Raw genomic sequence first — 25,059 nt, forward strand, 5'->3', positions numbered from 1 at the left:
AGAAGACTACAATGAGCCCAATAATTCAACTATAAATAATAATATATGTGTTAATTATTTTATTCATAGTACCTTCACAATCAAATTAAATTAAATAAAAAAAATTGATTAAAAATAATATGTTAAAAATAAGCTCTTTAAAATGTTAATACTTGTTTGACTTTTAAAATTGTAAATATTACATATTATGATATATTTGTAAGTTATATGATAATACTAATTCACTTAACCAAGATTAACCTTAAACGTTGAAAGCAAAATAAATACAGTTAACTAATAACGTTGACTAATACGCAAACATAATATATTATTTTAAATATTATGTTCATTTCTTAGTGAGTAAATTGTCTTCTATAGCATGGAAATCAAATTGCCAAAAATATTTGATTGCTGCAATACAACATTCCTTCTTAGCAGCCTTTTTTGATGATCCTATAAGATATAAAAGTAGAAATAATTTTTAGTAAAAATAAAAATATTTATTATTATTTATTTATGTTTTTCCAAATTTATTTTTTAGGTTTTATCATATAAATACAATTTTTTTTGCAAAATTAAAGCTAGTTTTGGTTTTTTTAAAATTTATTTGTGAAGCTAATCTCTACATTTGAGGTACCTATTGACTAATAATTCTATTAATTTTTGTTTTATATTGTCAAGTAATTACTGATTATATAAAAAAAAAATTCACATATCATACTATCAGCAGTATTGGGTAGTAACATTTCCCAAACTACAAATTACTGTAGCAAAATTACTTTTGCAGTATCGCTGTAGTAATATCATTACATTTTATTTATATTAACGCAATTGTAACAGAATTACTTTTAAAAAGTAATTTCTATGGAAACGTGTTATTTTCCACGTTATTATAACAAGTTATGATCGTAAAATGTATGACAAAAACTAGAGAATATGATATTTGAGAAAAATTAGAAATCAATAACATTTATTTATGATTCCGAAAGTTTTTATAATAAATAACAATATTATTAAAGATTACGGGAATTAATACTTATACATTTTGTCCATGTATAACATTTAGTCATTATGTACTGGTTTTGTAATTATTTTTTAAAAAAAATAACATTATTTGTAACGTCTTACTTTTTGAATGAAAACATTAAGTGACGTGATAAAAATAATGTAAGGTAACGTAAATGCAATTTAAATAAAAATATTCTATGTAACGAGTAACATAATTTTATTAATTTTCAAAAGTAATTTACCTATCAGTTTATATTAAATGGAATTTTTAAATCTATTTTAAATTCAAAATAAGTTCAACAAGTAAAATTGTAACATAAAATTGTTACAAAAACATTACCTAGTCCAGTGAATAGAATGTCGTCTATTTCACATTTCACTTGGAAAACTGATGGGGTGTTTAAACTAATAATAGTTTCAATAAATTTGACACCGGGCTTCATTTGATTTATTAACTGTACTGGATTGCAGTGTTTTGGGTCTTCGGGAAACTTTTTCATAGCACCAATCTAAAATAAATAAAAGGGCTTAAGATATAAATTATACAACTATAATATGGTGTAGTGTACTTGTGTATATCAACTAAAAAATCAAAGGTAACACAAAATATGAATAATATATGACCCTGAATTTGTATTGAAATTGCTACCAGTTTCAACAACTTATATTGACAAATTAAAAAAATACAATGATATATTATTTTGGTCTATTATATATTTAATTTTGTAATATTAACTTTTAAGTTGTAACTATAACATTTTAAAATTTAAAAATAAAACTATTCCATTATACAAAAAATTGTGTGTATGTACCAAACATAGAATAATGAATTTTGAATTAATAATTATTTAGTTACAAGTTTATATCACAAAATAAAATTTAAATAGTAAATAAATGATTATTCACCTTTACTTTTGGTGGTGATCTTATGGCATTTGGTTGTCCTTCTTGTAAATTAATAACTTTTGAAACAGGCTGTAGTTCCCAGTAATGTATCAAGTTATGCATAGCTAATGAAGCAAAATGTGGCCATGGGAAATCCTCTTGTGGGGGTCCTTTAGGTTTTGGCACAGTACCATTTTGTCTATCTTCCATATCTATTTCAATGGGAGATTCTTCTTTTTTTTCTAATTAAATATATGACAGTATTCATATATATGTATACATATACTATACGAGCAATATTAAAAGTTAACTAGTTTAACACTTTTAACCTACCTGATTGTTCACTTATTTTTTTAGCCAACATAATGCGCAAGAAATGTTCACATGCCTTTTGTTTGGCTTGAATCTTGGAAATGTGATTTCCAGTATACACCTGACCATCAACCTACATTGTTTTTTAAAGTATAAATTATTAATTATTATAATAATACACAAGAAATAAAATTAAGTCTTCTAATTCATTCAATTATATCTCAACATTTATCTTACCCGAAGTGTAGCAGTGTAACCCGTAACATTATTTATTGAGTGCTCTTGTAAGTGAATTGGTACATCATTGAACAACTCAGAAAATACCATTAATGGACTTTTAGGAGATACTAAACGACGCATTTGAGCATTCCGGCGCTTTTTCTGTTCTTTCTTACTAATTTCTAACACAAAAATAAATTTATAAATTTAAAATAATAAATTAATACAAATTACAGAAACTTAGTTTAAAAAAAATTGCATACTTCGTCTGACAGGCAATTTTACTTCTGATATCTTGCTATTTGATTTTTCATCTTCAAGGTTTATCCCTTTATTCTGTATAGACAAAGAGACAACATAAGCAATTTTTATAAATGCGGTGAAGAAGTATTTTCATTCAGCGCAAGACACATATTATACTATAGCAGATAACCCATCAAAATAGTTTAGTATAAATAATAATATTTTAATTGTATTAACTATAATTATCATTATTACTATTATAAGAGGAATGTATTTAATCTTCCAAGGTCTATTTTATTACCAAAAAAGCTGTGACACAATCCATCACAAATTATGACAAATATCACTGACTTGGACTGTAAATAACCACAAAATTTGTGTATATACAGATCCTCCTTGTCAGATGATACGATAAAAACCATAAAATTAATGGTAGGGTTTACAAGTTGCCAATCACAATCAATTAAAATTTTAAATTGATTTAATATAGGTAATTTTATTATAAAAATATGATTAATTTTCAAATTAAACTTTATTAAGCTTAATTAATAGTCTAGTGTAACTAAAAACACACAAATTATTTTTTTCTTTTGAATAGTTTAATTATATCAGTTAGGTAATCATATTGGAAATTTTATATTTATATATATTACGGGCAATATGGAATACTGGGCAATGTGTACATAGTCCGGTCAATGTGTTCCAGCCCGGGCAATATGAACCACAATTTTTTTTACTAACCAACTAATATCATTTTTTATTTTCATTATAAATTATAATTTTACCTATTGGATAGTTATAATAATTTATAGTTTGTTTTTTTTTTTTACCTATTTATAATATTTTTTGTAAAAACAATGATTATTAATGTTATTAACATAATATTACGAATATTTTAAAACAATTATAATCATCATAATAATTGTTATATAATATTGATGGAATGAAAAAAAAAAATTAACTAATATTATGATTATGTTATTCATATATTAAATTTAATTCAATACAATTTTACAATAAACTATGAAACTAAACAATGTTTATTTATCAATTGTATTCATATATTATAATTAGGGCCCGGAAGTTCATGCACTAAAAACTACCAAAATATGTATGCACTTATGCGCTTAAATATATTTTTTTATAATTTATAAATATGAGGGAAAAAACATTTTTATTTCAATTTATTTGACTAGTGATTAAAAACATTATTTCATTGATAAATATACATTTTTAAACATTACAATTTACAATCAACGATTTTGATAAATTCTCAAATATAAATGACTCCCTGTTATCTGCCAACATATTTTTGTACTACGAAAAGCTCCGTTCTACGTCAACCAAAGAAATTGGTGCGTATTTAAAATATATTAAATCATTACATGAAAAATCTTCAGGTAAATTATCCATTGTCATTTCTTCTCCCAGCATAATTTTGGAAATTTTGGATAGTGTTTTAAAGCCTAGATTCTTTTCAATAACTTGTTCAAATTTTTTATAAATTGGAATGCCTTTGGAACATTTTACTGTAGTTAATTTATTTTCTACATTCTCCACAGTTATGATTGCATCAGTTAAAATAAGAGTTCCCTAGCTGAGTTTCTAAACTTGTAATAGCTGTAGCCATAAATCCATAATTTGTATAAATAAAAACTAAATCTGATTCTAAATTTGTTTCTGACATAATTTTTTTAACTTTTCCAATGGCTAGTGCATCATCAGCATTTAATAAATAGAGGATTTTTTAATTGTTTTAAAATTCTTATAATAGTACAATGCAGCTTTTAACCAGATTTCCCAACGCGTAATGATAGGAGAAGGAGGCAATGGCGTTTCTGAAGCTTCTCTTCTGAATAATTCAACGCGAGCTGGTGCCTTTAAGAATACTTTTTTTCATATTTGAAAAAGATAACTATCTTTATTAGGATAGGCAATAACTTATCGTAATGGAATATTATAATGAGCAAGTTAAACACGTTAAACGCCGACATCGATTCGACATGGGTGCGCCCGTCGATCGGCGTAATAAGATAAAGCCGATAAAGCCGATAAAGCTAGCTGTAGTTAAAAATTATAAATATATATATATTAATATATTATATTAACCAATTGGGGAAAAATATTGTTTTTAATGTCAAATAGAAATTTGAAAAATACGATATAAGAATATCTAGGAAATTCTCTCAATAAAAATATATTTATTTTTTAATTTACAAATTTTCATACTGTATCTTCATAAATTATAAAATATGCTCTAAAAAATTGTAAAATTAAGAAATATGCTCTAAAATTTAAAAACCACTAAATATGCAAAAATATGCAGAATACACTTTTGATATGTTTTTTGTAGTGTATTGGAATACATTTTTAGCTCACTTATCAATAAATCGAATGGTTCAAAAACACATGCAAATGCAAGAATTTCCGGGCCTAATTATAATTATTACGAATTTTTTGATTGAATAACAAACAAAATTAACAAATATTATAGTTTTTTTTTTATTATAAATTATATTGTAAAATTGCATTGAATTTAATTTATAATAAAAATAACATAATGATAATATTAATTAATTTTCTTTTTCATTCCATCAATATTATATAAGAATTGTTATTATTATAATTGTTTTAAAATATTCGTTATATAATAATAAAATTAATAATCATTGTTTTTTAAAAAAATATTATAAATATGTAAAAATAAAAAAAAAACACAATAGATACTATAAATTATTATAATTAGCCAATAGGTTATAGTAAAATTATAATAAAAATAAAAAATAATATTAGTTGATTGATAAAAAATATCGTATTTCACATTACCCGGGCAGGAACTCATTGACCACATTGCCCGTAACATATACAAATAATAAGTAATTCATACCAAACTGAATTTAAAACATCACCACAAATTTTAAGCTTAGCTGTCTCGCATTTGTTCAATAATATTTGCAAAAATAATATGGATTGATAAAATCCTCACTATGACTCTGAAATAGATGTACTGTAATTTTAAAATATGTAGGAAACTTAAATCTGCCAGAATATATAGACATGTTCTTGTGCAATGTTATAGTAATTCGTTCTAAATCAATACACAAATTAATAGTTTGGTGTCATTTTATATTAACCTTAAGTTTTAAATATATAAATGTAATTAGTATTCACTATAAAAAATTTAACACCGCTCAAGGCAATGGTAAATAAATTTGTTAATAAATCATAAGTTTTTAAAAATGGTGATAAAAGTGATTTCATGTATGTGGGATTATTTGTATTATCATTAGATTTACTATTATCAGTTCTATAATCTATTGTATTGTACTATTATGTTGTTACTATTGTTATTAGTCTTATTATCGAATTGTTGTCACAATAGCACACAGTCCGGTCAGTAGCCAGTGAACCGTGATCGTGATGTTTTGTACCAAGTAGGTTAAGTTTTGGCGAGTTACAGTACTACATAATTTCTTAATGCTTGATATTATTATGTTTAATTATGTTTATTAATCACCCTCAACCCACTTAAAGTTATACGACACTGTATTAACTTCTACATGTATATATATGTAAATATGAGTATGTGACCATTGCAATCGTTAAATGTAAAAACATAGCGATATACCTCCAAATCTTTAACTGAAGACGTTTGAGCAACTGAGGCTGTCAGTATTTGAGTTTCAACAACAGGTTTAGGACACATTGATTGTGATGGTGCATCATGCAAGAGCATGGATTGTTGTTGAATATGATTTTTCATTGGAGTAGTTGTTTTCTAAAAATAAAAGCAAATATAGTTACTATATTAAATACAATAAAATAATTAATATTAATATTATTATCATCATAATCATTTTTTAGGCAAGAAAACAAAAAGGTAATTAATAAATAATGGTTAACCGATTATAGATACTCTACTTTATAGAGGTTAAGATGTATTAACTAATTTTTATGAAATTTTAAAACAACTACACTCAATGAATAACACACAAACTCTACAAATGATATTTCTATACATTTAATATTTGACCGTTAATTATATTAGAACTAATAATGTGATCAACATTAACTAAGTAAAAATAAGCACATTAAAATTTATGAAAAGTGCATGTATACCTACATCTCAACGATACTAATATTGTATCTATTATGTTTATCACAAAGTATAGATAGGTAGATACTTAATATTAAGGAAGTTATAAAATAAATAATGATGATAATAATGAAACAAATTTTAAAATAATTCTAAAAGCTTACTGGTGCAACACAATTTGCTGAATTAGACATTGTTTGCTGTTGCTGTTGTTATTGTTGTTGTCTGAAATTTTCAATATTTATGATATACTGACAACTGATATACTGTATTTATTTAGTAGGTAGTTAAATAATCAAAGGTTTTTTACTTCACAGTTTAGCACAGGTGCTGAGGAGCAAAATCAATAATTTTTAGTGCAAGGACTAACAGGTCATAGCAATATTAAATTTTGGACGAGAAACAACAATATTATAGTCATTATATTGTAGGTTTGATACGGTGACAACCCCCTTGGCCTTACGACAAAGGAGTTGGTCTGTCCCTAGGGTAGCAAAACATAAAACGAAAGTAACAAAAATCGATTTTCCATACTTGATCACCTATTGTTGTACACGGCCGATACTTCCACAAGAATATTACCAATAAACGGAGGTCTTACGAGTCGCCGGAGCAGAGCACGTTTTGCTGCAGATGATTGAGACCTCGAGACCTCTGGACTGAAAACATGCACACCTAGTACTAGGTAGCTGAACCACGAACCGTTGGCGACCTGAGAGTGGAGTTATGCTAATCTGTGGACTGGACGGACGTCGAATCGGATCAACAACGGTCCTCGTACAGTCGACTTCCGAATGACAAACTCCAACAGCGACGATACTCGTACAACTACAGTATTACAGTGTACAACAGTAGCAAACAGCGTAGATACAAAAGAAACCGTGACCGTGACTACTGAGTACTGAAGTGTAAGGAAAAAAATGAACGCAAACGTGTCCACCAACTACACAAAACACATAAACACAAAATTATTATTATAGACGAGTCAATGGCGGCAGCTCGAGGGATCGTGTTATCACTACTATTATGCGTTCAGATAATACGTTATCTGTTGTTTGCAATAAATTACATTATAATATTATTATATTATTGAGTTATAAAACTGATTTAAAAAAACGTGGGTAAGTGGATGTCGCTCTGCTGTACAGTGTTTTACTAGTGGGTGTCAAATTTTGAATTCAAACGTGAAATCTACAGAAGTGTACGACAAAAAGTGCGAAAGTTTATTTTCCACAATACGATATAGGTTATGTACCTACCTACTATGTATATCGGGCTAAAATACACTTTACCAACCCCCTCACGGTTTTCAATTTTTTTTTTTTTCAAACGACTTGTTTTTTATGCTTAAATCGACGGTGTGCATTTTTTTCACAGGAAATTATTATTTTAGAAGTGATAGCCTTCCAAAGTGTTCGATAATACGTTTGTAGCGGATGATGTCCGTTTACTACGACGCGTATTACATAATTAACATAGGTACCTAGGTAGTTAATTGAAAGATATAATGAATAATAGTACCGTCCGTGGGACTTAGGAAAGCAAACACAACAACAATTTGGCAATTGTCAAACACACAGATATACGACGATGTTATGGGGGGGGGGGGGGGGGGGTAGGAGGAGGTCAGCCGAATTATCATGGAATACGGGAGTAGGTAGTATTTAAAGCGCAGTACATATTTTAACCTTTTAACTTCTAATATGAAAAATCACATCATATTATATTATGCAAAACACGAATCGCGTATGTGGCGACAGGATATGGATATATATATATACATAAACTAGAAACAAGGACATGGTATCTCTAATGAATGTTTGTGTTTCGGGGAAACGACGATATGATGACTTTTTGCACAACTTGTAGGCATGCAGGATACAGATAATGACTTTACGCAATACGGATAAGTCGATTGACAAGGGGGAAGGTAGGAGGGGCGTGGGGCCTTATAAAAGCAGACCTAACAGCCGTCGCCTGTATTCAGACGTGTTCGCCCATTGCCATCACAAGCATCTTCACACGGGCTAATAAAATATTGTACTATTTGGACTCGGAATAATTTCAACGGAGTATACATTAATTAAATATGTCTTAACGATTCAACGAGAGTTACATTTTATTCGATCCAAAAGAAGGAAAACCTCATCACAACGGTTCTGCAACCCGGTAAACCACACAGTCGACCCGGCTGTCAGTTTACCACACGTTTATGGGCAACTACACTACTTGACGACAACGCTCGGTGCCTATAACAGATTTTAATTTCTTTAAACAGGCAGATAATTGTTTTTTAAGAACATTGTTTAATGCCGAGGTACACCCAAGGTGCAGGGGTTTTACACAGCAAATCTAGGGATGTTTTCGATTTATTTGTCCCAGCGCAGCGAGACATAATCACTCGCAACAGGTCGGCCGATGAAAAATGTAGCATAATGTTGAGTATTTTTTGGTTATAATAATGTAAACTGAACATTTCGATTAGCAGCTATAACTACGAATTCGTGCGCCAAATTCTGATTTCACGAACATTTTAAAAATGATAATGTTTTACGATACATACATAATAGTAGTGATAACACGATCCTCGGAGCTGCCGCGATTGCCTCGTCACAATTGGTATTATAAATACTAACGTATATATTTATGTAAATACTATATTACGTAAATACTTGATGTATTATGCGACGAGTTGTTATGAAGTTGAACGGAGAAAGTATACTGTCTTATCAATGGACGGCGGAGCCCCGATCAATACAACGTTGCTGATATCAGCGACGGCCGACGAGTAACCGAATTAGGTGTTCGATAATAATATTAAGAGGACGCTACACACCCATTCTATACGTAATAAAACACGTACGCATGCTCTATGCGTACAGATTTCTTTGTATTAAACGTATAAACAAAATTGTTACAGATTATGAAAGAAGGGAATATTTACTGGGTCCCAGCGTTGAGTTTTTGTTATAAACATTTTTTTTTTATGTCAACATTTTGATATCAGCGAAGGCCGACGAGTAACCGAATTAGGTGTTCGATAATAATATTGAGAGGACGCTACACACCCATTCTATACGTAATAAAACACGTACGCATGCTCTGCGTACAGATTTCGTTGTATTAATCGTATAAACAAAATCGTTACAGATTATGAAAGAAGCACGGAAAAAAATATTTGGTTGCAGTAACCATAAAAATGGTTATTGTAACCATTAATTAATGTAGCTATACAGTATACAGACAACATTTTAGCATAGTTGGGAATACCAAATGAAGAATGTTGGAATGATTGTGTTGCGACAACATAAATATTATGGTTAAATTATCAACTATATATTATGGTTGTCCTAGCATAATAATTAGGTTAGGTCTATTATTTTGTAGGGTCTCATATAGTGTATCTAACCATACAAAATAGTTACAGCTACAATGTATTATGGTTGTCCTAGCATAATAATTAGGTTAGGTCTATTATTTTGTTGGGTCTCATATAGTGTATCTAACCATACAAAATAGTTACAGCTACAATGTATTATGGTTGTCCTAGCATAATAATTAGGTTAGGTCTATTATTTTGTTGGGTCTCATATAGTGTATCTAACCATACAAAATAGTTACAGCAGCAATGTATTATGGTTGTCCTAACATAATATTTAGGTTAGTTCTATTATTTTATAGGGTCTCATATAGTGTATCTAACCATACAAAATAGTTACAGCTTCAATGTATTATGGTTGTCCTGACATAGTTATTATGTTGGTGGTTATTTTATTTTTATTATTATTAATATTATGTATCGGTAGAGGTGTAATTTATGCACAACATAATATTCTGAAGACTATAGGTAGTATTATGCACCTACAGATGTTTTTAAAATCTAATTAGGTAGGTAGTTAACATCTTATAAATTAGTACCTATTACATAAATAACTATCATAAAATGTACATTAGAGATTGGAATTAAAAAACTTAAAAATAAGTTTTCTTTATAATTGTTTTTATATATTTAAATATTATATGCTCATAACATATAATATAATTACCTATACCAAATGCATCAAATATAGATTGGTATCTACTTACTGAAACACAAATGGAGAAAACAATAGGTAATAAATATGCAATAATTTTAAAGAATAAAGATACAAAAATAAAATATACACAAAAACCTATTAAGGTTAATAATTTTATTATAAAGATCAAAAATAAAAATTAATACAAAATTATATAATATATTATAATATCCATACATTTATAAATTACAAGATATGTACAACCATTGGCTGATGTGTTTAAAGTACATGGGCTATGTTCAACTAAAAGACTGTTAAAAGAAATGCATATTAAACTAGTATTAGTTTTAACCTCATATGCTTGTAAATGTTCATTAAAATGTTGAGTGTTCAATAATTGACCAATTAAATATGGAATTTCACTCTGGGGCTTAAAAAATATATATTTAATGGTAATAAATGTTGGCATGTCTTCTACATCAACTATTATTGTCATATTATGTTTAGTTGAATATCGAGTACCCTTCACTTCTACCCAAGATACAAAGCTCACAACATTAAAATTAATAACTGGATCAGTTATCTCAAGTTGAATATTTTCAATGATAGTTTCAGATAAATCAATTTTTTTTCCTATGTCTAATGATAATGATAATATACTCGATATTTTTGATAATAAACGGTATGCAAGTTTTAATTGCTGTTTTATACTTAATGTTAAACAAATATTTGTTCGACTGGTAATAGAATGTGCAGTTAATTTAGATTCCCTATGTTTTGACTCGAAACGCATCGACCATAAATGAGATACTGGTCCGACTTTTCTCATAACATATGGATAATGTAACAAATGATGATGTTTAGGTTTTAGATTGGTGTTAAATAATTTTAGATATAACTGGTGATGTTCTGTGATTAAAGTTGTTAAAAGTATTGCATATCCTGGTTGTATCGATGTTAAAGCCACAATCTCAATAATTTTTCTTAATAGTATGTATAACTGCCAAATTTCAGAATCAACAGGGACTAAGTCACCTATCATTACACATAAATGCCGGCTAAAACACAACATTTCAATAGCAGACATTTAAAATTTTTTTTTTTTTCAAAACATCAATGGAAATTAACTGTGGTTTATTTTGAATTTCAAGAGCACCATAATTATAACACTGAATGCGATTGTTTAAATTTCTAAAGAAAAATATTTAAAATTTAGAATAAATTCATATAATATATTAGAAATATCGTACGAACATACACCTTCCAAAACATCGTGCATTAAATCTACAGAATAATTATAAACTGCATGAAACCCATTAATTTGATTCCATACACATGCTTCTCTAATGCCTGTTGCAGATACATTATCAGTTAACAAGTCTTGTAAATAATTTTCCTCATCTCTTAATTTACAGTTGTTACAAATTACTGAATAGTTAGTAGTTACAATCAAATTTAGAACATTTACAGAACCGACATGGAAAATTTGCCATGAAACTCTCACTAAATCCTAAAATAGAATGTATACCCAAATTGTCACCAAGAATTAAGGCTAAACAGAAGAATACAGTTATACTTTTATTTTCAATTTTTAAATTTATACCGTTACTTTGTAAATAGTTAATTTCAGAAATTAATTGTTTAAAAATAATTTTGTTCCCAAATGTTTTCTTGTCATTAGCGTTAAAAAGTTGGGCAAGAAAAATATAGTTTAAGCATGAACTAAATTCTGGAGGGAAACATGATCCAAAAGACACATAAACAGCTCCTATTTTTTTTTCCCAGCATGAGATCCAAGTGGGTTAGCAGTCTCATACTCGTCAAAATATAAAAAGAAAGGTATAACTATTTTGCCAGGATTATTACGGCATTTCTCCTTCCAAACTTCACTTTGTATATAGCTAGAAATAATGTCTTCACTCTCAGACATCAAATCATCAAAATATTTCAAAATAGTTTTTAAAACATTAGGTTGTTCAAAAAAAACTTTAAAGACAGATCTTAATGAAATAAAACAAATATTTACATTAACAGTTTCAACCAAAATATTACCATCCTTCATAACTTCTTTATATTTACTGCCAATAGTAATTTCAATAGGTTTTATATAAAGGCCCATATTTTCTAACATTTGCATACGCTTATACTCGGATTGTAGGTTTATAAAGGGATTACTAACTACATCAAACATTTCTGATATTTTGATTAGTGAATTACAATCATTTTCATGGTTTTTTAGACTGTGTAAGACTTTAGTTTTTAATGTTTGTAAGCAATTTTCATTAAAAAAATTTACATCATTAATAAGTGTTTGAACTTTGTTTATTGGTACAACTGATTCATCATACCATTTTGACATTAATGTTATTGTATCCCCTGTGACTATTTTTTTAAACTTAGCTACAGTTATTTCCTGATCATCAGCTATTTCAGAATGGTCATCTAGCACACTAAAACTTAAACTATTATCATTATTAGCATTAAGATTCAAATTCAATGGTACATTATATGGTGCAGCTATATTATCCAATGGTTGTTGATGAACAAAATTATGACCTTTACAGTGTTTACTAAATGAATGAAATGAACTATAAATTCTATGACAGTTCACTTCTAAACACTCATACTCAGCTATTTTATCAAAACAATGAAATAACTTTATATGCCTCAATAAAGCTATGGGGCAATTAAAATTATTGGAACAAACAAAACAACCAGGCATGATAGTAGTTTAAAAAATATTTAATAAAAACTGAATAATTTTTAACAAAACTTTAACAAAATAAAATGTTTGTATCTTAATTTTTAAATAACATATAAATAATTAAATAGAATAGTGAAAATAAAACTTGGATATGAACTAACAGTTATTTAAGTCGTTGATCATACTATTGACAGATTGAAAATTTTTGTCATATTTAGTTTCAATATTATACATATATTTTTGAATGAAGTTCCATATTTGTTCACATTCAGGGGTATAATTCAAATGAAATGAAAAAAAAGATTTGAAGCAAATATCTACTGCTTTTAGCGCACTTTCGACCTTGTAAAAGTATTTGTTAATTACAACATAAAAAGAGATCACTTGCCCATCACCAGTTTCAACAAATATCATGTATGGTTGCAATTTTTGTCCTATTTCATAGGCCCTATTTGATTTGGCATCATCAACTTCTTTTAACTGCGATACATTCTGTAAAAAACAAATTCATTTAATATTTTATGCATTTATTATTTTTCATATAATTTTTATATATTTTTTTCTTACACTGGTGTAGTATATAAATGACTGCTGTATTTCAAGTTTAGATGGTCTGAAATAACTTGTTTTTGAACTCCCAGTGTTTGTTCGTTTCGACACAGTAACTGGTTTAAATAACTGAACAAAAATGTTAAGAGCAGCAATAGTCACAACATTTCCTATAAACAATTTTTAAGTATAATATGTAATTAAATATAAGCATTGAAAGTGCTATGATTTGTTTTAATTCTTATTAATTTAGTATAAACTTACCAAATTCAAAAGAGTTCTGGATTACATCAACTTGTTGGTCAACTTCCTTGATGTTACATTTTCTCACAAAACTTGGCAGTTTATTTTTGAATACTTCAAACTTATTGTACAATGCAAGGTTTTTTCATGGGTATATTTCTTCAAAATCCAATTCAATCTATAATTATGTAGGTACTTAATTAATGTACAATATTATAATGTTAATAGGCCATTAGGTAGGTACCCTAAACGAACAATATTATTAAAATTATGAATACAATTATTTATATTTTATTCTAACCAAAGTGAACCCAAGTGAACTTTTAAGTGCAGGATAATCAGTTAGGTAAGAATTGTTTTCTACTCCGTTAACCAAAGAATTAAATCTTGTTTGAAATGTATTTTTCCATTTTGTATTCACTAGGTCCCATGGAGCAATATTATTCTTTAACCACAATATATCTTCTTCAAATAGCTCTAAGAATCAATATAAGAAAATAAAAACAAATATTCAGCAAGTTCAAATAGTAAGCAAATAAAATATGGTTTTTAACTTCAAAAAATTGTAAATAATTATTTCATTAAGTACCTAAATCTCAATCATACTAGTATGGATACCTTTATTGTTTATGGTTAACTGTTCTTGGCCTATTGTATCCAAATAATTTCTTATGCCATCCAATTGCTTTGTGCTATTTCTGATTTCCCTTCGCATATTACAGTATTTATCCCATAATTTCCCACGAGCAGGAGTAAGTTTATTTGATAATTTTTTGTAGGCGGTATAATATGTTTCTTTACTTTCATTAGGGAAGAGGAATGCTATAGCTTGAGATAACTTCTTTAATGTATCTGTCGATATTTTTTTTCTGCATTGTTGCTAAAATAATGGTTAATTAGTAAATGACTTAATTTATTTCTCATGGAGCTATTAAGCTCATTATGACTTTCATAATTTTCTAAAATAATTGTTCCATCATGATATTTCATAAGAATATCTTTTAAGTCTTTTGCTTCGATTGCCTGATAAGAAATAAAATATGTACCTATATTAAATTAAGAATTTTCTTATGACAGAAAGGTAAAATTCATACATTAGTATTATCCACAGTATTTGACTGGATTTGAGTTGTAACACTAGGAGTCACCATATTGTCTATTAATGATGAATTATGTCCAAGGTCCATATTATGGAGTATATTATTAGGAGTTGTATTTGAATTGATTACACTAACATCGGTATTGAAACTATTCGGTACAATTGGAAAATCATATATTTCAGTTGAACCAATGTTTAACATAGAATTTGTTAAGGCCTATTATTTAAACAAAATGTTGATTATAAGTAGGTAAATAATTACAATTATTATAATATTCTCAAAGTTAAAGTAATTTTATAAGTGAGGTAATACTTGATCTGGATCTTGATCACTAAAAGTATTTTGTCCATTGTACAAATTTCTGCTAGTAGATTTTAATTCTTCAATTTTTTTAAAAATTTTAGAGCGTGATCCCATTTGAGGAACTAGTTCTTTGACCATAGATTCTGTCAAACTTTTGAAACTTTCTTCATCAATTTGTTGATCTATAATTCATTAAATATTTAAAATCAAATTTAACTTCTAGATCAGTACCTAGGACACACGGTAAATACGTCATGAAGTTCTATCAATGGAATACTATAGCGTAGCCTATGAAAATTAAAAATGGAAAATCAGATCAAGCAATCAATAGATTAAATATCTACCTATTACCTACCCAAACACGTGTTTAATAAAAGGTTTTCGGATTTTTTACCTACCTAAAAAATATGATAATTTAAATGCTTACCAAATTAAGTATAAAACTCACCTTTAAATTCTTGAATAATTTGTTCCGGTATACGTAAATCCGTTAAAATATCAAAAACGAATTGATCCATTTGTAACAGTACAACAGTATAGTGACTAGTCAGTAGATACAATTTTAAAACTATCACAAATTAATAACACAGCACCAAATCATCAAAACTTCAATATCATATAAAAATATGTCGAGTGAAAACTTAAAATGTTAAACGGCTGTGACTATCATAATTATCGTATAGTTACTACGTACTCGTATACTCGAAACACTCGAACAGTTAAGTCGGTAATACAGGCATACATTTTTTTTATGTCAAAATTTGAATATTTACATTTTTTAACCACAAACGTTTGGACAGTAACAAAAAAGGTATCGAAAAAAACTCCACGCTAGGCTGTAGTTAAAATAACTAACTTTCAGATGGTGGAATAACATTTTATTTATATTAATTATTATTCAAATTGTGGTTATAGAGCAAAAATTAGTTTGAATCGAAATAATATGAAAATCTTGCTAGGCCGTACGTGGTATGTGCTGTCACAGAAATACAGCGGATAGTAGGTATATCGTATATATTATTATCAGGGCTGGGATTTTAATGTGCTTAAAAATCGCGAAATATTACCTTAAAATAATGAAAAATTACTTGAAAAACTCAAAAATTCATTAAAAAAATGTCTTTAAAATTTATTTAAAATAGCTTAAAATTTTAAAAAATTACATTACATGTGCATAAACGTTTTATTTTACTTCGTGTCTTCATATATTAATAAATAAAAAATTATTCTTTATTGTTTCACTGAATCACGAGAGCGTTTCATTCTTATTGAAAACCGTATAGTAATAGCTTTTGATAAACGATTTTTTCCAATTTAATTTGGCGCGATTTTATTGCTCTAGTAGATCGCTATGCTAGTTAAGAATATATATATTTTATATAATATAAATTTAATATGTAAGAACTTTAGATAAGAAATAGGTCATTTGGGTTTTTATATATTGTTAGCATATAAATATTTTATATTATAAATCTTTGATCTATAATCTTTAATTTTAAATTCAAAAACATCAAAAATGACTTAAAAGCCTCTAAAATGCCGTAAAAAATGTCAAAATTACCTAAAAACTAAAAAATTCCAAAAAATGCAAAAAAAATGCAAAAAATTGCAATATAAACTTTCTTATTCTTATTCAAAAAAACATAAAACAAATTTGTGACAAGACGAGCATTGCACAGTAAGCTTTGGAAAACAATGCAAAGTGCATCGAAATCCTAGCCCTAATTATTATACAGGACGGTCGACGACGAACTGACGTCACTATATATTCTAATTTCAGCAATACGGGCGACGACTTGGTGTTATCTGAGTTTCCAATAACTAATTACAATAATAATTATGGTCTTCGACCGGTAAAATAATAATATTATAATATTCTGGGTAAAATAAAATAAGACATGTATGGCGAACTATAAAAGCACTTTACCTAATATTCAACGTTTTCAGTAGGTACCAAAAATAAGCAATATAGCCCCAATTTAGAGTCATCAACAACATATTTTAAATAGTTTTATCATTTACTTTCCAAGTGTTCTGGAAGACGGTATTATAATTTTGTGTTCTGTTATTCTCTATATTGAACAATATTGTTTTTTCAAATTAAATTATAATGGGAGGCTCAAAAAAATCACACGGTTATACAAGTACGCGTTATGTATATAAATCGAAAGCAATTTAAACTAGAATGAGAGCGATTCGCGCTAAAAAGAAGTAAATTTATCTAAATGTCCAATACGTAGATATGTATACAAATATACAATTTTATTGTTATTTATTTATTGTGCAATCCATAATAAATTACAGCATTAGTTCAATATACAATGAAAACTGCTATTGTGTCTTTGTTTTTTTATTTTGTAAGTATAATACTAAACGCATAAGACATTAAATTCCAATACAACTTTTGAATATCTTTAAATTTGTTTAGGTAACCTATATTAACTAGCACTCCGATATCATTTTATAAATCGCATGCAATGGCTCAGAAACCTAGTAGGTACCGCATTTGATACACCAGCTGATACAAGTTCAACTATGGATTCTATTATTGATCAAAAGTTGAATGTGAAATCGAGTAATAATGGACCTATACTTTCCAAGTAAATAATTTATTAAATAATTTATTTTAAATGTTTGACCAATTATAATGAAATAATTTGTATTTATTCATCGACTGTATTAAAAGTCTTGAAGGTAGAAGGATTGTCGATATTGAATATTTTATTAACCAGATTCAAAAAAGACATGAAGGTGGATTGGGATGTTCTTTTATTGATATGGAATACCAATCTGAAATAATTCAAGGTTTACAATCAAGTCTATATTTCAAATGTAAAATGTGTAATATAGTGTAAAAATTGTATATTGATAATATTTCGAATATCGAGTCCATATCAGTTAATAAATCAGTTGTAAATGCATGTCAAGCTATAAGTTTGCATTTTTATATTATATATTATAACAATTATTTATCATTACCAGGTTTGTGAACTTATGGCACTAAAAAAGTAAACAATTCTAAATTGTACAACCTTACAGGTAAAAATATAGTAATATATTTAAATTACAACAAAATAACTAAAATTGTTATTCTTCGTTTAAATATCTCATTTCGTCCAAATTTGAATTTAGATTATTGGTGATAGTATGAACTTCTAATGAGATACCTTGTTATAATTTTTTAATATTTATAGCTATAAAAATTGTACATTTTATAAATTGGTAACAACAAAATAATTTGCTAATTTTCGAGATTTTGACGAATTTTGTCAAATTTTTAACTTTAAATACTTATCAAGAAAAATCGTGACTATGTATCTTTAATATTTTTTAACTTAAATATTTTGATCGAGCGAAAACATTTTTATCCATAATAATTTTTAAAAAAATAGATCTTCTTTCCCATATGAAAAGTTGCTGAAGTTGAAAATCAAAGAATTATTTTTACTAGAAATGCAAAAAAATAATATTTTTTCACAGTCAATATACATACACTTTTAAATGTTGTACTTATATATAACATATAACATGTAATATGTTACCATATAACCATTTATATCTAGCAACCAATTAAATATGGAAAGGTACACTATAATTTCACAGTCGTATTTATTAACTTTAAACCTTAAATAATTTGGAATATATAAGTTAATTAATAATATAAGTTTAAATTTAGGAATTGGACATACTCAGTTGAACGAGTTCACGGCATTTTTAGAACTACCATCATTGGCATGTAGTAGTTATGTTTATCTTATCTTCTATAGCCGAAATTGTTCACGATACTGTATTGGAAGAAATGAAAAAGGCTGGCGAGGAAGAAAAGAGAATAGCTTTAGATTGTGGTGATATAGATGTTGATGGTATTCCTATGATTACATTAGTTGCGGATGGACAACGGTCCAAACGGAGCTATAGAGCGACAAAGACGCGTCATCTAGTGTTGTAAGTTATTTTAATTTGTACTCAATATAATATGTGGATCTGTTAATAGTTATAGTTTAGTAATTACATTTTAATTTAACAGGCAACAATAATTGACCATAAGACCAAAAAAGTTTTGTTTGTTGGTATTCGCGACAAATATTATGTAGTTGCCAGAGATCAGCGTCGAGAAAGGAAGTTGTAGAACACAAATGTTTCCTAAATTAGAAAAAATCGTCCACAAGTATGGAAGCTGATGGTGTGGTTGAAGGCTTTTTAAAAATCCTGGAAATGCACGGCCTAAAGTTTAATCGACTAATTGGTAAAATAAAGATGACAAACCTTTTTTGCATAATAACTAGAAATTTTTTTATTTAACAACATTTGTACCAGGTTTTGATGTAGGGGACGGAGATAGTAGTGAAACAAAAAGGATCTACGAAATTCAGCAGTACGGACCAAACTTTTATATAAAAAAAAATGAATGTTGTAATCATTTGATACGAAACTATATGACTAAGTTGACGTTAGCTAGGAATTCAAAATATCCACTTCATGTCCGCAAATTTATATAAAAAACATTTTTCGGTTCCGGTCTGATGTCACTGAAGCTGCCAAAATTTAAATGGTTTAACTATGTCTCAAAAAAATTAAGGCGAGTGTATGAATTTTAAATTTTTAAATTTTTATTATTAATAGATTTTAATTGGTGTATTGATTATTGTACTTATTTTTGTGAAAGTTAAGTTAATATTAATTATTTACATATTCAGGAATTTGAAATGATTTGAATTGTGAAACTTATTTTTGCAATGATTCAAAAACCAACGAAAGGAATCTAGTTCTAGAAGCTGTCGGTGGGGGAATTATGTCTGAAATTCAAAATTGTGTGTCGAGATTTATTGTTAATGCCGAAAGTTTATTGGAAAATAAAGAGAACAATATCTGTGAACAATTTAACTCGCTAATTAACTAACACGTTGCTGGTAAACGAATTAATTTTTCTAGTCGAGGGAACTATTAATACACGTGTTGAAGCTGCCGTTGTATCATTTAATAGTAATACATTTTTACGAAAGCTTCACAAAAAGATGACAAATAATTTCAGTCCAGTTATGTGTATTATAATTATTTGAAATTATTTAATTCAGTAATGATAACGATAATTATAAAAAAAAGTGGGTCACTTATGCGAATGCGCGACGCATATTTATCCACGGATAATTTGTTATCAAATCACCATAATACTATTATATCTTGAATATAATTTATTATTATTAAATTGAAAAAGGAGGTTAAGTGGACGTCGCTCTGCTGTACAGTAGGTTACAAGTGGGACAGTGACCCATTATATCATAATATATACATAATATCATTGTATAAGAAAAACGATTCTGAGCGAAAACGATCAGTTAGCCTATGATATTACCAAGTATATTTGATGATATTATTGTGAATAAAGTAATTTTTTAAATCAACTATTTACGTGGAACCTTGTTTTAAAATTTCAATCTTGAGCTATAAAAGTTGAACATTTGATATATTTTGTCAAAATTCGAACTTTAAATGCTAATAAAAAAAAAGTAAAAAAATTAAAAACTGACCATTTCCGTAAACAGCTCAATTATATTGAATTATTTTCAAAATGTTATCGTGTATAGAAAATGCTAATAAAAACATTCAGAGAAATTTTCAAGTATCTATAGTCATACGTTTTTTTAATTACAACAAAATAAGAAAATCGTTTACATGAGAAATCGAGTGAATATCCAATATTGTAAAAATATGAATTTCCAACACTTATAAAAATTAAATTTGATTTGATTGTAGACTTTTTTTTTGATAAAGGTAGACAAACTTATGAGGAATCTTGTATTACATTTTCATATCTTGGATTTAAAAAAAAATTTTTATGAATTCTCAATTCAAAATAATTTGCTAATTTTCGTGTTTTTTCCGTATTTTGTCAGTATTTGAACTTTAAATGCTTATAAATAAATAATTTGATTAAGAATTTTTAATATTTTTCAAATGTTATTGTAACAATATGGTAGGTGTCTTGTATTAAATTTTCAAGCTTTTTTACCCAACAAATAAAGTTTTATTGACATTTATAGAAAAAAATACTAATAAAATTGGAAACAGAAAATGTTCCTAAACAATTCAAAATAAATCAAAATTTTATCGTGTATAGAAAACGCAAATATAAACATTCGGTGAAAATTTCATGTACGTTAATTTGTTAGGAAGTTAAAAAAAACAAAACCTATTTTGTGTAAAAATTCTTTTTTTTCCTTAATTTTTATGTTTTTTTTTCGCGGTGTTTTTTAAAACTATTGAGAATTTTAAAATTTGACCTCCTGAATGAACCAACTAGATTCACTTTCCCATCAAAAAAGATACTTTTGAAGAAAATCGAAGTAGTTTTACTGTCCCAAACCACAATGACAGACACAAAAAAAAAAAAAATTTTAAAAAAGGTGGGTAAGTGGATGTAGCTCTGCTGTACAGTAGGTTACAAGTGGGTCACTGTTATGGATGTTGTTAAATATGAATTCAATGATATAATATCATTGTATAAGAAAAATGATTCTGAGCGAAAACGATCAGTCAGCCTATGATTTTACCAAGTATATTTGATGATATTATTGTGAATAAAATAATTTCTATATATACCATTTACGTGGAGCCTTGTTTTAAATTTTTTATCCTTAGCTATAAAAGTTGAACATTTTATACATTTTTAACTACAAAATAATTAATTAACTTTAAATTTGATAAATTTTGTCAAAATTTAAACTTAAAATGCTTATAAAAAAAATTGTTATGATTGGTTGGATGTTGGGTGATTATTTATTATACTATGACTTATTACTGTAACATAATGAAAAACAAAATAATTTTTAGAAGAAAACTTAGCATTTATAATTATAATGTTATTTATGTTTATTCAACTAGTAAATTATTATCAAAATAATACCTAGGACTTCAATTCTTACTATTTTAGATTCTGAGTGAACCGAAAGAAACTTTTGATTTTACAATGATATGTGTTTTTTTTCGGACTATTGTAGATAGGTACTTTAAATTTCCCTCAAATGTTAATATAACTATTTTCTATACTTGATAATATTTTGAAAAAAAAATTAACACTTTTAAAGCTATTTATAGCCATGAGACATTATCGATTTTCGAAAGTTTTTGTTCAATTATTGTCGATAAATAACTTTATCTATAAGTAATACGGTAGGTTGAAGTAATTTTTAAAATGTCATTGTGTGTATAAAATATAATAATTTAGGTATAGGTATCTACTATAAACATATAAAAATATTTTTAAATTACATAAAAATAACTAAAATTGTTATTTTTTGTTTAAATAACTAATTTCATCCAAATTTAAAATATCTACCTATGGAAAAAACTGTGTTAATATCCTGTATACAAAATTGCCTTCACTACTGGCCTTCACTACTATTGTTTTCTATAAAATTGCACCCGTACCCTGAGTATACAATATTATACAAGCTGGTATATAAAATATATATTATACAACTTTTGATTATTTCATCAAACTGTTCACAAAATAATATACAATGTATGAGTCTTTTTGAAATTCCAGTTACCATTCCACAATCGCATACGAAATGACCTTAATCAACAATAAAAAACATTATAATAAGCACACTTGTACTACCGTTACAAAGTAAATCAAATAGAAGTAATTCTAATTGAAGTATTCTTAAACATTATGTTTTTACATTTTTTGTTCATATAAAAATGCATCTTTCAGTCTTTGGTGTCTTAATTCAGATAACAAATAATAATAATTATTATTATTATTATTTGTAATAATAATAATTATTATTATTATTATTTGTAACAATAAAAATGTTGTATTTGAACCATTCCTCCAAAAGTGTATTTTTAATATTTTACCCGCAAATTAAAAAATTCACGACAGTCAACCGATATAATATTCCAAAAGTAATTTATAAACATATAAAAGTGAAATACTTTTATATAGAATATTAGAACTGTATAAGTTAGTACTTAATAAATGTTCTTTTATGCCATTATCTATTATAAACAGGTAAAATGTTATGTAGGTGGGTACCTATATTTAATATTATATAAATATTAAATATAGAATATTATTCAAAATAAACTGCACCCAATCCAACAAAAAGGTGGGCAAGTGGGTACCACTTTCAGTAATTTTCGGGCATGTCATTGTAATGGACGTAAATAATCTAATTTAATAATTTAAAAAAAGAAAATTCTAATATAAACATTTGATGAAAATGTCAAGCGTTTACAGTTATTCGTTTTTGAATTTAAAATATCAATTGATGAATTGAAACAATCGATTGATGGGAATTCGTTAATTTACCAATGAATAGAGGTATCCAATATCGTAAAAATGTTAAATTGAAATAAGTTTTTTAAACTGAAAAATAATTAGCAAATTTTCGGAATTTTGATGAATTTTAACAACATTTCATACAATTTCATACAATTTCATACAATCATAAAAAATATTGTGGATTTGCGCTCAACTTTTATTTAATTACTCTTTTGACAACTTACTATGTAAGTACTGATATACTAATGTACTTGCTACATTTTAAAGTTTTTTGATTGAGCAAAATATTATTTATCAACATTTATAAAAAAAAAACTTTAAAATATTGAAATTTTCTCATTGCCTTAAATGACTCAAAAAAAATCAAAATATTTTGAAAATTTTATAATGTATGGAAAATAAAAATATAAACATTTGATGACAATTGCACGTGTCTACGATGATTCGTGTCTACGTTTATTACGTGTCTACGTTTTTATGTAACACCAAATATATAAAATGGATTTTGTCAAATATTTGTCTTGCGTAAAAATTCCCATTTTTCCTTATTTTTTTTTCGTATTTCAGTTTTTAAAAACTACTAGGAATTTTAAATGTTGACTTTTTTTAATGCACCAACTAGATTCACTTTCATATCAGAAAAGATGCAGAAGTAGAGTATCGGAACATTCTTATATTGCCTCAAAAGTTGATGACAGACAGAAAAAAAACAAAACTCATCATTTTAAAATCAATACATTCTTTCGTTTCGCTCATAATCTAAAATATATTTAAGTACAGTTGTATGGACACGAAGAAAGCAACAAAAGAAAATGGTACAAAAAAATTTACAGTAATTAATTATCATCAATGTCATAATATATATTTTTACATATTCCGATAATATTATATGTTGTATATTTTTCTTATTAAATTGTTCTGATCTGTGCCATGATTAGACAATTATTTGTCATCGGCAAGTAAAGCTTACAAACAATAATGTCGTCTATACGCCGATATTCAGACGTACCTAAAGGCACAAATAAATGAACAAAATATTATAATATTATAATACCTATTAATAGCACTTTATTAATAGCTTTATTAATAGCTGGCATGGCGTTCAATATAGT

The 25,059-nt window shown here is 27.0% G+C and overlaps 2 protein-coding genes and 1 pseudogene across 9 annotated transcripts; all 3 read right to left on the reverse strand.

The window, feature by feature from the left end:
• Positions 1 to 55: 55 nt before the first annotated feature.
• Positions 56 to 9,497, reverse strand: LOC132935047 (uncharacterized). Of its 8 annotated transcripts, none has more exons than XM_061001495.1 (10): positions 9,415 to 9,497; positions 7,277 to 7,685; positions 6,907 to 6,967; positions 6,275 to 6,424; positions 2,667 to 2,739; positions 2,422 to 2,585; positions 2,206 to 2,317; positions 1,894 to 2,114; positions 1,328 to 1,496; positions 56 to 432 (listed from the first exon to the last, which is right to left on the reverse strand). In XM_061001495.1, exons 3-10 carry the CDS (start codon positions 6,934 to 6,936, stop codon positions 326 to 328), a joined length of 1,026 nt encoding a protein of 341 aa, XP_060857478.1. In that variant the 5' UTR covers positions 6,937 to 6,967; positions 7,277 to 7,685; positions 9,415 to 9,497; the 3' UTR covers positions 56 to 325. The 8 variants fall into 8 exon arrangements, with proteins under 8 accessions (XP_060857478.1, XP_060857476.1, XP_060857480.1 ...); XM_061001493.1 differs by having other exon boundaries at positions 9,379 to 9,485; XM_061001497.1 differs by having other exon boundaries at positions 7,344 to 7,685; positions 9,306 to 9,466.
• A 1,560-nt stretch (positions 9,498 to 11,057) lies between these two features.
• Positions 11,058 to 13,480, reverse strand: LOC132952664 (uncharacterized). The gene is given in 7 exon segments (XM_061025056.1): positions 11,058 to 11,069; positions 11,111 to 11,391; positions 11,470 to 11,816; positions 11,887 to 11,949; positions 12,009 to 12,186; positions 12,236 to 12,536; positions 12,539 to 13,480. Coding segments are annotated over 7 exon segments (2,124 nt in total).
• A 138-nt stretch (positions 13,481 to 13,618) lies between these two features.
• Positions 13,619 to 16,175, reverse strand: LOC132952732 (uncharacterized; annotated as a pseudogene).
• Between the last annotated feature and the right edge of the window lie 8,884 nt (positions 16,176 to 25,059).

This window comes from Metopolophium dirhodum, chromosome 1 (genome assembly GCF_019925205.1).
Source record: "Metopolophium dirhodum isolate CAU chromosome 1, ASM1992520v1, whole genome shotgun sequence".
In the NCBI taxonomy this organism is placed as follows: Eukaryota; Metazoa; Arthropoda; class Insecta; order Hemiptera; family Aphididae; genus Metopolophium; species Metopolophium dirhodum.